The sequence below is a fragment of the Alligator mississippiensis genome, chromosome 4, assembly GCF_030867095.1.
Source record: "Alligator mississippiensis isolate rAllMis1 chromosome 4, rAllMis1, whole genome shotgun sequence".
NCBI lineage: Eukaryota > Metazoa > Chordata > Crocodylia > Alligatoridae > Alligator > Alligator mississippiensis.
In genome coordinates this window covers 170,954,005-170,966,913 of record NC_081827.1, presented here as the reverse complement: position 1 = coordinate 170,966,913, position 12,909 = coordinate 170,954,005, and the positions used below count along the sequence as shown (strand labels likewise).

The 12,909-nt window shown below is 43.7% G+C and overlaps 1 protein-coding gene across 1 annotated transcript in view; it reads left to right on the top strand.

Annotated features, from left to right (window-relative positions):
- The first annotated feature begins 2,461 nt into the window (after window positions 1-2,461).
- The window catches only part of ALS2 (alsin Rho guanine nucleotide exchange factor ALS2), a 58,362-nt gene continuing 47,914 nt past the window's right edge, over window positions 2,462-12,909 (top strand). The window contains exons 1-2 of the mRNA XM_014594185.3: window positions 2,462-2,561; window positions 11,170-11,256. Of these exons, the coding sequence (XP_014449671.1) occupies window positions 11,237-11,256 (20 nt within the window). The 5' untranslated portion in view covers window positions 2,462-2,561; window positions 11,170-11,236. The remainder of the gene's footprint in view (window positions 2,562-11,169; window positions 11,257-12,909) is intronic.

Genomic DNA, 12,909 nt, shown 5'->3' with positions numbered 1-12,909 from the left:
CTTCCTTAGCTTTGGCATAGCACCAGCATGTATCCCTGGAGCATACCAATCTTGATGGAACTATGCAAAAAGCATGAAAGATTTTGGATGTAATTGTATTGTGAGCTGGTGTCAGGTATCTACTTAAGTGAATCCACTTTTAAACACAGTGGACCTCTGATCCAGATGATGCTGGAGCAGTGGAGAATGCACATGTAAGCAGCCAGGCCAATCTAGATGTGAAAAAACACAGTATGCCATAGCAGTGGGAGGACCAGGGATGAAATTGGGATGCAAGATATGAACCTTATAGTCAGGGATTTACCTAGATTGTGCCAGAAGCGCGCTGCACAGTGGCTCCTTTAATCTCTTTTCACTATGCACCCCCACCCCGCCACTAATTGGCAGAGGGGCCCTGGCAGCCCTGTTGCTCACTCACTCCTGATTGGTTGGGGGCCAAAAACCAGTTTTAAATATGCTGCAGTTTTTGCCTCCTGCCCAATCAGCAGCAAGTGGTGGGGTCTCCGGGGCCCCTCGGCCAATCAGCAGCAGGGGGAATAGGGGGTGGGGAAAGGAAAAGGACTCATTGCGAAAAGACAAAGATTAAAGATGCTGCTGCACAGTGCACTTCCGGTGCAATAGACCCCTTCTTATAGTGGTATAAAAATTGTATATTTTGGATTATTTTTATTTCCCTTTGGGTTTTTGAGCCTTTATGAACTCTTCCCATCTTGAGTTCTTCTCTGCCATCCTGAGGGCTAGAAACATACTTTTTTTTTGTTTTAAAGAAAGCTCTAGTATTTGTATGATCATGTGACCCCAGGAGCTGAGGCTTTAAGAATCAAATCAAAGATTGTGAGCTTTCCCATCAAGTAGTGAGAGTAGGTAAGATTGAAGCCACAACTATCTGAACCTTGCAACACACGCCTAATCTTAAAAATATGGGCACTGATTCAGGTTTTAATAATAGGAAGGAAAAGGTTTTGTTCCTGACTGCTTTTTAACATTTGTTATATGTTGTGACACACCCAATATTAAGTGTTTCTTTTCTTTTTAATTTTATGGTTTATATTTTATCTGTTTTTATCATTTATCTTGCCGTTCATTGTAAACGGCCTTGAGCCTTTCCTGGGGACTAGGACAGGCAGTATATAAATCTAATAAATAAAGACATTAGATAATGAAGTGGCAAGTGTACATATGTAAACCTGCCCCTCTACTGGGTGGGAATTAGAAATGTTCAATTTATGTGCTCACACCACCCTGATTTTGATTGCAACCAGGGGTCAAGCATAGGGTGGCCATCATAGAGGACAGTTCGGTTGTCCTCTATTGACATGAAACTGGACACAACTTTATGTCCTCTATTTTTTTCTTGAAGGGGAGGACATAAAGGCACTGGGGGTTTCGTATCAATAGAGGACAGAGTAGCAGAAACCTGAATATCCTCTATGATGGCCACCTGAGTCAAGCAGCCTGTGACCCACAGGCCATATTTGGCCTGCAGAGTCATTGGATCCAGCTCGCAGAGCTGGGGCTTTGGTGATGGCAGCCAGGTGCTCTCCTGTGCCGCGTTGCAACTGGTCAGCTGGGTGCTTCCCTATGCCATGCTGAGGCTGGGCAGCAGGGAGAGGCAGTGTCAGGAAGAAGAAAGGGTGGCAGCAGCACCAGGCAGGCCTGTTTGCACCTGAGCTGGGCCATTGCAGCCTGCCCCTCAAAACACTGATGGCCACTGGCTGAAACAGAGGTTTAAATGGAAACAGATGCCAACATCGAGAGCTGGGAGGAGCTGGCTGCCAAGCGACACCAACGGTGCCACCACCTCAACCAGGCAGCAGCCCGTTTCGAGGTAAAGCCACTCGCCCTCAAAGCAGAGAACCGAGCAGAGGAGGGAAAAGGAGGAGTCGCTTCTTCGCGGAAAGACCGGCGACTTCTGCGGACGGATCCGTGGCTCGAGGACTGGGCTCTTCACCCACCCCCAGACCCGTCCACGAGCCGGGAGTAGGGCTCATCCTCCAATCGAGGGGTTGCCCGTGCCGCCAACAGGCAGGGCTCAGCTACCTTGTACAGCGCTGCTGCCTGAGGCAGGCCAGGGAGCCCCTGCGGAGCCCGGGCCTCCTCCTTGTCTTGGCCTGTCTGCCGCGCCCGCTAAAGCGAGGAGGCGGCTGGGCCGCGCCGGGGCCTACGGGATCCACACCGGCTCCGTGCTCTGAACCCGGGAAGTGCCAGAGCTCCTCAGCGGCGCTGCGGGGCGCGGAGCCGGCGGAGCCCACGTGGAGGAGATGGGGCGGAGGGGGGCAAGCAGGAGTCCCAGATGTGTTTGATACCCTGCTAATGGTCGACCTCTCCCCCTTCTCCTTCTCCTTCTCCTTCCCTTGACACCCTAGCTCAGCTCCGCGCTTCGCACTAGTTTGTCCCCCGCGGGAGCCCGTCCGCCGGCTCAGCCCAACCCTCGCGCTGCGGCCTCATTAAATTAAGCCCCGCCCCTTCACCCTGCAGGCCCCACCCTGCGCCCCAGCCGTGAATCAGCTGATCGGAGTCCCAGGACTCGCTGACTGCAGTGAGAGCGAGCGCGGCGGCAGGTGGGGCCGCTTCTGCCGGGGGGGGGGGGAGCGCGGAGCGGAGCTGGCGGGCGGGCGGGCGGGCGGGGGTAGAGTGGGTCACGTGACTGGGAGCCCGCGCCGGGCTGCCTACCCCCCATCCCGCCGCCCGCAGCCCCCGGCGTGTCCCCCGTCCCCCCCGGGTCGCTTTCCCGCCTTGCGCAGGGCTGGCAGCGTGGCTGCAGGGGGAGAGCAGAGGGCGGGCGGGTGCGCGCCACTGGGATCCTCCTGTCCTGCCCTGGCGCTTTTCTACGGGCCCTGTCCCCGCATGACCCGCTTGGGGCCAGGTTGATCTCCCTGCCCCCCCTCAGCTCCGTGCAGGGCTGGGAAGGAGGGAGCCTCGTCTCCTTCCTGCTGCTCTGCTTTCTGCTCCCTGCCGGGCTGGCTGTGCCCACCCCTTCGTCCCCACTCTGTTGCCCGTGGGCGCTGATAAAGGTGTGCTGGGGTCGGTGAGGTGTTTGAAGAGCTGGCTGTGCTCTCTTGGCCCCGGTGTCTGGGCATTGTTGCCCTAATGTCTCTCTCCCCACTCTCCTGTCAGAGTAAGGGTCCTTAAGCCAGTTGTGATGTGTGCTCACCCAACCTAGTCATCTCTAAGGGAGTTACTGCTGTTTTTGCTCCTGTGATGGCATGGATGACATCAGCCCTCTTAAGTAACTTACTTTACATTTTTGAGGTGTGAAATGTATTTTTTTAAAAGGGGAAATGCTTTTCTAGCATAGTTTAAAAAAAATGGAAATTGATGGAATATCAGCATGGACCAAAGGAATGGGTCTTGGGAGTGGCAGTAGGTGTACTCACCCTTGCAAGCTGTGTTGGTTCCTGTTTTGAATTTGGTTTATTTGGTGGTTCAAGGAGGGCTATTATCTGAGGCTTGTTTAACCACTTGGGTTCAATATACTTGGCCTTGTGAGGTCCCTTCCAGCCCTGCTTTCCTATGAGCCCATCTCTAGCTCTCCTACTGAAGACAGGATTATCCCCGACAAAACCAGCTCAGCCAATTGTCCATCTAACCTGCTCTTGAAAACTCCTGAGGGTGGAGATTCTCCAGCGTCTCTAGGTAGCTTGTTGTAGTGCTTGACCACCCTCATAATCGCAAAGGTCCTCTTAATTTCCAGCCCAAATTTTCCCTGCTGCAATTTGAAGCCATTGCTCCTAGTCCTGTCCTGTATGGCCACAGAAAAAGGCTTATCTCCATCCTTTCTGTAATTGTTGTTCAGGTATTTGTAAACGTATCAAATCCTCCTTCAGTCTTCTCTTCTCCAGACTAAACAATCCTCATTCTTTCAACCTTTCCTTGTAAGTGTTGCCTCCTAGGCCCCTAATCTCTTCTTTTTTTTTTTTTTTTGCTCTGAACTAGACTCTTTCCCAACTGTCTACATCCTTCTTGAAGCATGGGGCCCAAAACTGGACACATTTCTCCAGGTGAGGCCTCACCAGTGTTGAATAGGGTAGAAGAATCACTTCCCTGGCTTTGCAAGTGACAATCCTGTTGGTGTAACCCAGTAGGCTGTTGTTTTGTTTTGGGGTTTTTTTGCCATAGGAGCACACTGTTGGTTTGTATTCACCTTGTCGTCTACTGTAAACCCCCCCCCCCCCCCCCCCTGGGTCTTTCTCTACAGTACAGCAGCCTAACCAAGCATTCCACTGTCTGTATTTGTGCACACAATTATTCTTTCCCAAGTGCAGGACTTCGCACTTGTCCTTGCTGGTTTCGTTTAATTGATCATCGACCTTTTTTTTTTTTTTTCCAGTCTGTTCAGGTCATTTTGGATCCTAGCTCTAGTCTCTGGAATATTTGCATCACCAACCAATTTAGTGGAATCTGCCAATTTCCTAAACATGCACTCAATCCCATCATTTAAATCATTAAGATATTGAACAATACCAGACCTAGGACAGACTTCTACGGAACCCGATTTGGTACCTCATGTCAACTGGATATTGATGCATTGATGAGTACTTATTGAGTCCCACCACTTGCGCATCCATCTTGCAGTACTTTACTCTAGTCTGTATTTTGCTAGCTTGTAAATGTGAGAGACGGTGTCAAAAGCCCTATTGAAGTCAAGGCGTATCGCATCTATTGCTCTCCCTATCCACAGAACCCATCGCCTTGAAGCAAATCAGGTTGGCCTGACTTGCTCTTTGTGAATCTATGCTGGCAGTTCCTGATTACCTTGATCTTCTCAAGATGCTTCACAGTAGATTCTTTGAGGGCCTGCTTCATGACCTTCCCAGGTATAAGGTCAGGCTGAGTAGTCTGTAGTTGCTTGGGTCCTAAGTCTTCCCTTTCTTGAAGATGGACACTATGTTTTCCCTTTTCACTTATCTGGGACCTCACCCAACCTCTGTGAGTTCTCAAAGAGGATAGCTAATGGCTCTGAAAATACATTCAGCAAATTCTTTTAGCACACTGGTGTGCATCCTGTCTGGCCTTGCTGACTTGAAAGCTTGATGTTCTCAGTCCCATACCTAGAGGCTTAATATGTTTGTTTGTGTAGAATCCAGCATGACTGGAGCTACATGACACTTGTTGGTAGTTTTAAAATAGAAGTCACAAATTGCAAAGTAATGGCTTTTATTATTAGAGGTGGATCTCCCAGAGGTAAGTTCAGTGCACTTGTGGAAAAGCAGGTAATGCTTTTAGTAGTGTTTATGGGGGGGGGGCTGTTATTTTTGTGTTTTTAAACTAAGGCTGCTTGCAGATGCTTAAAAACAAACAAACAAAACCCCAGCCCAACCCCAGCCCTGCAAAAACATGCTTTACTGGAAGAAGAGGCATGTTACTTTGACCCAACTCTGCAGTTTCTGTATAGATCAGGTGCTTTAGTAGGGCTTTTTGGTGCTTTAATCTAATAACTGATTGACAGCTTCAGATAAAGTGCCAAAAAAGCCCCACTAAAGCACCCAATTTATATAGACATTGGGCGAGCAGGGTCCAACTAATGCAATGCTTCTTCTGAGCATGTGCTGGGTTTAAAATAAAGCACCAGGTTTTTTTTTTATTTCTTGTTTGTTTGTTTTTATTTTAATGTCTATAAGCCTAGATAACTTCTGTTTCCAGATGCAGTTAGTATGCCCAAATTGAAATATTTTAACTTCCAAAGATAAGGAATACAACAGGGCTAGTTCTTTTTTGTTTGTCAGAATCTCATGGACATATTGTCAGAGGTAGAGATGAGAAAATTTAGTCTCGGTTTACACTTGCTTTTCAGCTACAGGTTTACAGCTAATAGTAAACCATTCACATGGTTGTTTGTTTGTTTTTCCCTCCCCTCTTCATAGCATCTTCAGTTGTGTTATATTTCCAAAGGCTCTGTTTCAGCCATGTCTACCATAACTATTATTGTTTTTTCTGCCACTGGTCTTGGCAATTTTGGGAGCCTGAACATGGTGGGACCACTGACTGCTGCATTTTTTACATGCCATCTTTTAACCTTGCTTAGAACAGGTCTAAGTAGCCCAGAATTATCACACTGCTGGCTGCTGGTGTTCCATGTAAATGAGGGCTACTTGCATTGCATTGCAGTTATAGAGCTGAACTATTGTTAGCAGTAATGAAGCAATTATTTAATATTGTCTTAGACTGTACCGTTGTGGTCAACTTCCTTCTGACTAAGGAGGCCTGGATGTAGCTTCCTTCAGAGCCATGGCTGTTGTTGCTGTTCTTTCATTTGGTTTGAGGTAACATAAGCCTATAATATAAATTGACAGCATGTGCTACAATGGCTTTATGACTACTACAATGGCTAATTCAGAGCAGTTCTTTATGACTGTTTTATCTTAAGGAGTCACAGAAATGTGTAGTTCAGTTTTTAAATGGATGTGGCAAATAAATGAAAGTGAAACAACCAATTCATGATGCTAATATCTTAGATTGGGTTAGATATTTGTTTTGTTCTAGTTGAGTTTTGAGTATAAAATAAATTATAATGTAGCATAAAAATTTAGGACTTTACGTTCTCTGTTGCCTACTCGATAACATCATAAGAACCAACATAATATTGTACTCTAGCACCCATTTTCTTTCTTTTAGAGTAGTGATGCTCAAACCCTGGCCCTCGGATCCATGTCATCAGGCCTACAGGTCTAGAAATTTGGCGACAAGGGAATGGCAGCATTAATTGCTGTGGCTTGCAGAGCTGGTGCATGGTTGGATCTTATTCATGGGGTCAGACTGGCACACTGGATTGCATCCCCAAATTGACACTGTGCACCAACCTTGCCAATGGGATCTGGTCTGCAGATTAGCCCCGCACCCCCTCATTGGGCCCACAAGGCCAGAAGTTTGAGCACTGCTGTTCTAACGCATTTAGATTAGTGGTTCTCAGCCTTGTTAGACTAAAGGCACACTGCATTAGATGCTAGGCACCCCTTGGAAAATGCCAGCTTAGTTTTCACTTGTCTTTTGATTACAGAAAAATAATAGGGCAATTCTTTTGTTGCAAAGAACTGAAAGACCACAACGGATCAGAATGCTTTTAATGCTGTGGATTCCTATTTGAAGCCTCTGGGTTTATCTTGTGACCGATGTCTCTGCACATCAAACAGTGTTAACATTGCATGGCACCCTTGAAAGGATCTCAAGGCACCCCAAAGTGCTGCAGCACCCTGGCTGAGAATCGCTGGTTTAGATTAAAATCCTAGTTTGTTTATAAATGGAAGTATGAGTTTGGTCACATGCTGGCTACCATCTGCCTGTGACACATGGCCATCTTGTAATTTGGCACTAGTTGGCATTAGTTGCAGTTTTTGTTGGAGTGCCACTTCAGTTTGGAATAGCAATGATGTTCGAGTCAAAGTGCTGGAATAGGGATGTGTGAGTAGCGTTATGTGGGTGGTCTTCTGCAAAGATTACATATGATGTGATTTTTTTTTTTTTTTTTTCTTCCAAGTTAACAGTGGTCAGGAAAGAGTTGGAAACCTTCAGACCTTCTGAATTAAAATCAAAAGTTACTTGCTGTAGCCTTGAGCGAGTAACTAAACTTCTGTGTCTCTTTCTTATTCATCTGTAAAATGTGAACATTAATCTACATCACAGAAATTAATTTTAAAGTGGCTTGTAAAGGCAAGCTGTTGACATGCAACGTTATTTTTCTTCCTTACTAGTAAGGATCCGCTCATTTTAATTTTAGTATGAGGACTTTATTAATTTAGAAAACATGCTATATCTCTTCAGTTCTGACTAGTCTCACTCTGTGTAGTTCCTTGCTTCCTTGTTTTGCTGCTCTTCAAATGAGTCTTGAGAGAGTTTGTCAGAAATATAAAACAAATCAGATGCCCGGTGGCTTTTAGCTCTGTCCTGTATGATTTGAGAATTTTAAAATAGTAAATCCATAATGTGTTCAGGGCTTATGTCTCAAAGTCTCACAACATCTTAACAAAAATAAAACTTAATTGTGGAAGCTGAGGCTACAAAATGCATCTTTTTGCTTCTGACCAAAGTAATCTAATCATTGGTGTTCACACATCCTTTGTCAGACTCCAATGGCTATCAGTATGCCTTTATCTTTGAAGCCTGGGTGGTTCACTAGTGATAGGGTTCCAGTAAATGAAAGTATATATGAATCAAGGTTAGTGAATTTAGTCAGCTACAAAGAATACGTGTTCTTTGTAGGTGTTTTTTTTTTTTTCCACTGGCTAAAACTAGTTTGTATGGTTAGAGGATCCAGAGGGTTTTTTGATCTTTTAACATTTCATCTCTACTTCTCATCCTGAAATATGGCATTTTGAGCTTTCAGTATTTTACAGTTTCATTGCTATGACACTTTCAAAGATTTGAAAAAAGAAAGGCATTTTAAAAAGGGGGTAACTAAATGCAACTGAGGCAGTTATCTCCTTGTTGTTGAAGATGGCTTTGAAGTATGCCTCAGTATTAAATCAAGGGTGTATAACTAATTATTTTAAATTCATGTCCTATATAAGTAATATGAGTATCTTATTTTTTGGCTTTTTATCTTTCTTAAATCTATATTATGAGGACAGACTAAGGGATCTGGAACTGTTCAGCCTGGAGAAGAGAAGACTGAGGGGGGATTTGGTGGCTACCTAAAAGTTATGTAAGGAGTGAATATCGGGAGCTGAGGCTAAAGCTGTTCACTAGGGTGCCCCAGGGGAGAACAAGGAGCAATAACATAAATTGTTAGAGGATGGTTTCAGGTTGGATGCAAAGAAGGGCTTCTTTACAGTAAGGGTGACCAGAATCTGGAATAGACTTCCCAAGGAGGTGGTGCAGTCCCCAACCTTGGAAGTCTTGAAGAAGAGACTGGACAGATACCTTGCTGGGATCATTTGATCTTGGCAGTATTCCTGCCCAGAGCAGGAGTGTTGAACTTTCTGATCTTTCAAGGTCGCTTCCAGCCCTTTAATTTATGTGATTATCTTAGTCTATCTTTAATAGAATAACCAGTTTGGATTACATTCATATGAGCAACCCAGCTAATTGGGATTCTGTTAGAGGCTCACCCAGCAAATGTCATCATTTGGACTATTTATCGAATTGACTTTAAATTTAATAAAGAAAGCACTTCAACATACTCTGTTTGGATAACTAAGCTTTTTAGCTATTATTAAAACCATTGCTACTCCTCCCTTACATAGCTGAAATTTTACCTCTTGCCACAGTGGGTTTTTGGGTTGTTTTTTTTTTTTCTTGGGGTAGGAAGAAGAGAAGAGGAAAATCTCAATGAAAATACTGAAATTTTATTTTTGTTCTAATAGTGTTCCTCAGCTGGATTAAATCCAGGAGTTAGTTTAAACGCTGTTTGGGTCAATTAATACTCGTCAACTCAGTGCTTATTTCTCATGTTAATTCTGTGTTTAAATCATAGCTGTCACTTCCGCATGCAGGGATTATCTAGACATAATTATACTTTATGATGGAAGAAATTAGTTTTGATCTTTCTTCTGGTTCTGGATCTTTTCTCTGAAGCCCACTTCCTTTAATAAACTAAAAGTGCATTCAGTCAAACTGAATTAATACTTCTGCTGAATCCTCTGCTTCATATTGTAAAATTGTTTGAAGATAAATTTGTATACATGAAAGCAAATTAATTTGAATGTATAGATTAGCAATGCATACAGTTTGAGCAAGGATTTTTTTTTTTTTTAGTCCTATGTTTAGCAAGACAATTGGCCAGAAAGAATTAGTTTTCAATCTGTGGATGTTGGTATCAAATTAGAAGATATTTCTGCAACTTTTGTTTCTTATTTAAAAAAAAAAAAAAAGTAAAACCTAAATTATTTCAAGGGGGATCAATGAGGATTTATGTTTATAAGGCCCTATAAAAATTCTTGTTGTGCGTTGTTTTCAGTTATTGGAACGTCTTAATTGCATTGTTGACTTCTGCTTGTGTGACACGTTCATAAAGGAGAGGCTAAATGGCAGTCTAGGTATTCTACCTTCAACCGGTGATACAAATCTTGAATCTGCTGTTCTGGATTTAGTGCAGAATAAAAAGCACATAACCTTTTAAATCCATCTTTCATTCACAAAGGATGGCCTGGTTTCCTTTCCACTGAATTATAAGTGCTAGAGTAAAGGTTTTGAAATGCTTTTATTTACTTAGTAGCCAATTGCCCATCAAGAATGGGATGGAGTTCTGCCACCCAGTGCCCCCATGTGCTGCTGTTCCACCTCTTGCAGGGAGCGGGGTGCACCCTCTGTCCGGTCCTTGGTGCAGCTTCTGAATCATGGCTGCTCTCCCCCATGCCTGGAGCACTCTGATTGGCTGTTTCCATCAGCCAGTCAAGAGTGCGAATAAAGTATGACAGACAGACAGACAGGCTTTTATAATTTTAGAATTTTAAAGTATGAATGTGAAGATGTTCTTGAGTTGGGGGAGGAGGGAGCATGGCAGAAGTAAGGTAGGGATAGAGGAGGGAAGAGAAAACACTGTTTAAAAGCTGGAAGAGCAAAAAGGGTTAGAAAGTGATCGTGTCAGACTGTGTACCCTTCATTCATAGACTAGGCTGCTTCTAGTTAGTGGCTTTCACAGTGAAGTGTATTGAATCCCTGTTTTAATTTCTGCATTAAAATATCTATACCATAGTACAAGGCCAAATAGAAATTTGCACTGTAATAGCTGCATATACTTTGCAGTGCTTTGAATTCTTGAAAGTTTGTGTAGAAGTTTAAACCGCAGGAGAATCAATGCAGCAACATGTTACTATTACACATCTTTGAATACTGAGACTCTGGGAATTACAGATCTGTTGGTATTGACTACTTTTTTTACTAGGGAAACATTGCTCTTAAAGCAACACAACAGTTTCTAAGCGATGATGCATCCTCATAATGATAGCATTTCCTGAGAACTCAAACAGCCTGTCTGTAGGCTAATTCTTTTCTTTGAAATACGTTTTGTTCAATCTGTGTACAGTCCTGTTTCAGGATGAGTGGATAGGATAAGTTTGACAACTCAGCTTTTGTTTTGTAAGCTAAATGTGAAGTAATCTAATGCTTTTAAACCTTATGCTGCATAGATGTTCATTTGTTGGGTCTGTGGTATGTGTCTATGCACTTATTTCTTGTGCCCACATGTGATGTTTGGTTGACTAGCCAGTTCATCTTGTGCCCTCATCTTTACAGTTTGCAGAACTGCCCTATTCCTTCTGTAAAGAGGAATGATTTGGTGATGGAGTACTTCCACTGACTGATGGACTCGCAAGACGGAAGGTAAAGACGTGCAAACCATCTGAAATTATATGGACTCTATAAAACTGACTAATTTGCATGAAAGACTTACGGACAGTATTTTAGGCCTATTTCAGGCCCCCCCCCCCCCCCACGTGCACACACTCTGAAGTATGTCATTTTTACTTCCAGGCTTATGGGATGCTACAGCTGTCAATAAGCTGCTACAACTCTAAATTTTCAGTGTTCTCTTTAAATTGGTTGCTGAAACTTTAGACTGCCTAGTCAAAGAATGAAAACGTACTTTTGCCAGAAGTAATAAATATTGCTTGTATGAAGTAGAAATCGCATTTAAAATTGATTGGGTAAACTTCAGTGCATGTGGATGTTTTTAGATTGACAGCTGTGGGGACTGAAGTATAAATTATTCAAAGAAATGTATACAGCACTGACTGCAAATTTTGTTGTGCTGCCAACCCTGTATACTTGGAAAGACCAAAGTTAAATGAGAGAGGATACAGAGACCAAAATACACTTAGCCTTTTTATTGAGGAACTCATTGACATTTGATGTCAGGTGTACTCCGTGAATACAGGTGGGGTGGAATAGTTTCCACTGAGTGTTCCTGTTGAACTCGAGGACCTATTCTTGCTCTACTAGTGAAATTTCTGGATCAATTCTGGTTGCATGGTAGTTTTCCTAAAATGAGCATTTTTAAGGGCTGGGACCCAAACTTACCAAAATAATTTCATAAGCCTACCAAGAGTTTGTATATGCTGAACACCCATTCACTAGTACCATGGGCTGAATTTCAAGTACAGCTTGGTGTTGAAAATCTCTATATTGTGTAGCCTACCCCCCTTCCCTATCTTGTCTCTCCTAACATAGTGTGTTACAACTGTAGTGAAATTAGGGTGGGCACTGACATCCCCAGAATGCAGGACAGCCCCTTGGTGAAGGGCAAGTGCACCTCAGCCAATCAGTGGTGATTGGTTGAGACAGTGGCCCCACCCATCAGCAGCGAGGAATGGGGCCACTGGCCCTCTTTGCCAATCAGCAGCAAGGGGAAGGGCCACCACCTCCCTCCCCTGGCTGGCTCCCTGCTGCCCTCGCCTCCTGTGCACTGCCCTACCTCTAGGTACAGCCAATAGAATCATGAGGACAAATGATTGACATTTATTTCCACCAGTGAACTGAAAAATAGGATTTTTTTGCTGTGTTCTTCATTCAGAAATGGACTGGGGACAAAGGATTTAGAAACAGGACAGTCTGTTACAAAATGGGACCAATGGCTACCCTAAGTGAAGTACCCAAAATCTGATGCCACATTAACCACGGCTGTTCTTGTTGTCTTTAGCAACTTTTTATTTTATGAAGTGTTCTCTATGTCTGCCTCTATTTTAGACTGCACGCTGTATAATGCTGGTTACATTAGGTGGACTAAATTATGTATTTGAATTTTAGAGTACTTGACCACCTCCTCTTCCTTTGCTTTCTGACATATCAACTCAAGGGGGAAAAATAATTAAAATAAGTGACACCATTCTGTCTCAACAACTTAAGTCTCACTTGATTCTTGGATGTTATGAGGTCATTCAGAGGTTGACTTCTTCCGTAGCAAGAAATGAATTGCTGAGACTACTTTTTTTTTTTTAAGTTGCATTTACCTTGCAATGTTAACAGGAGCAGCACACA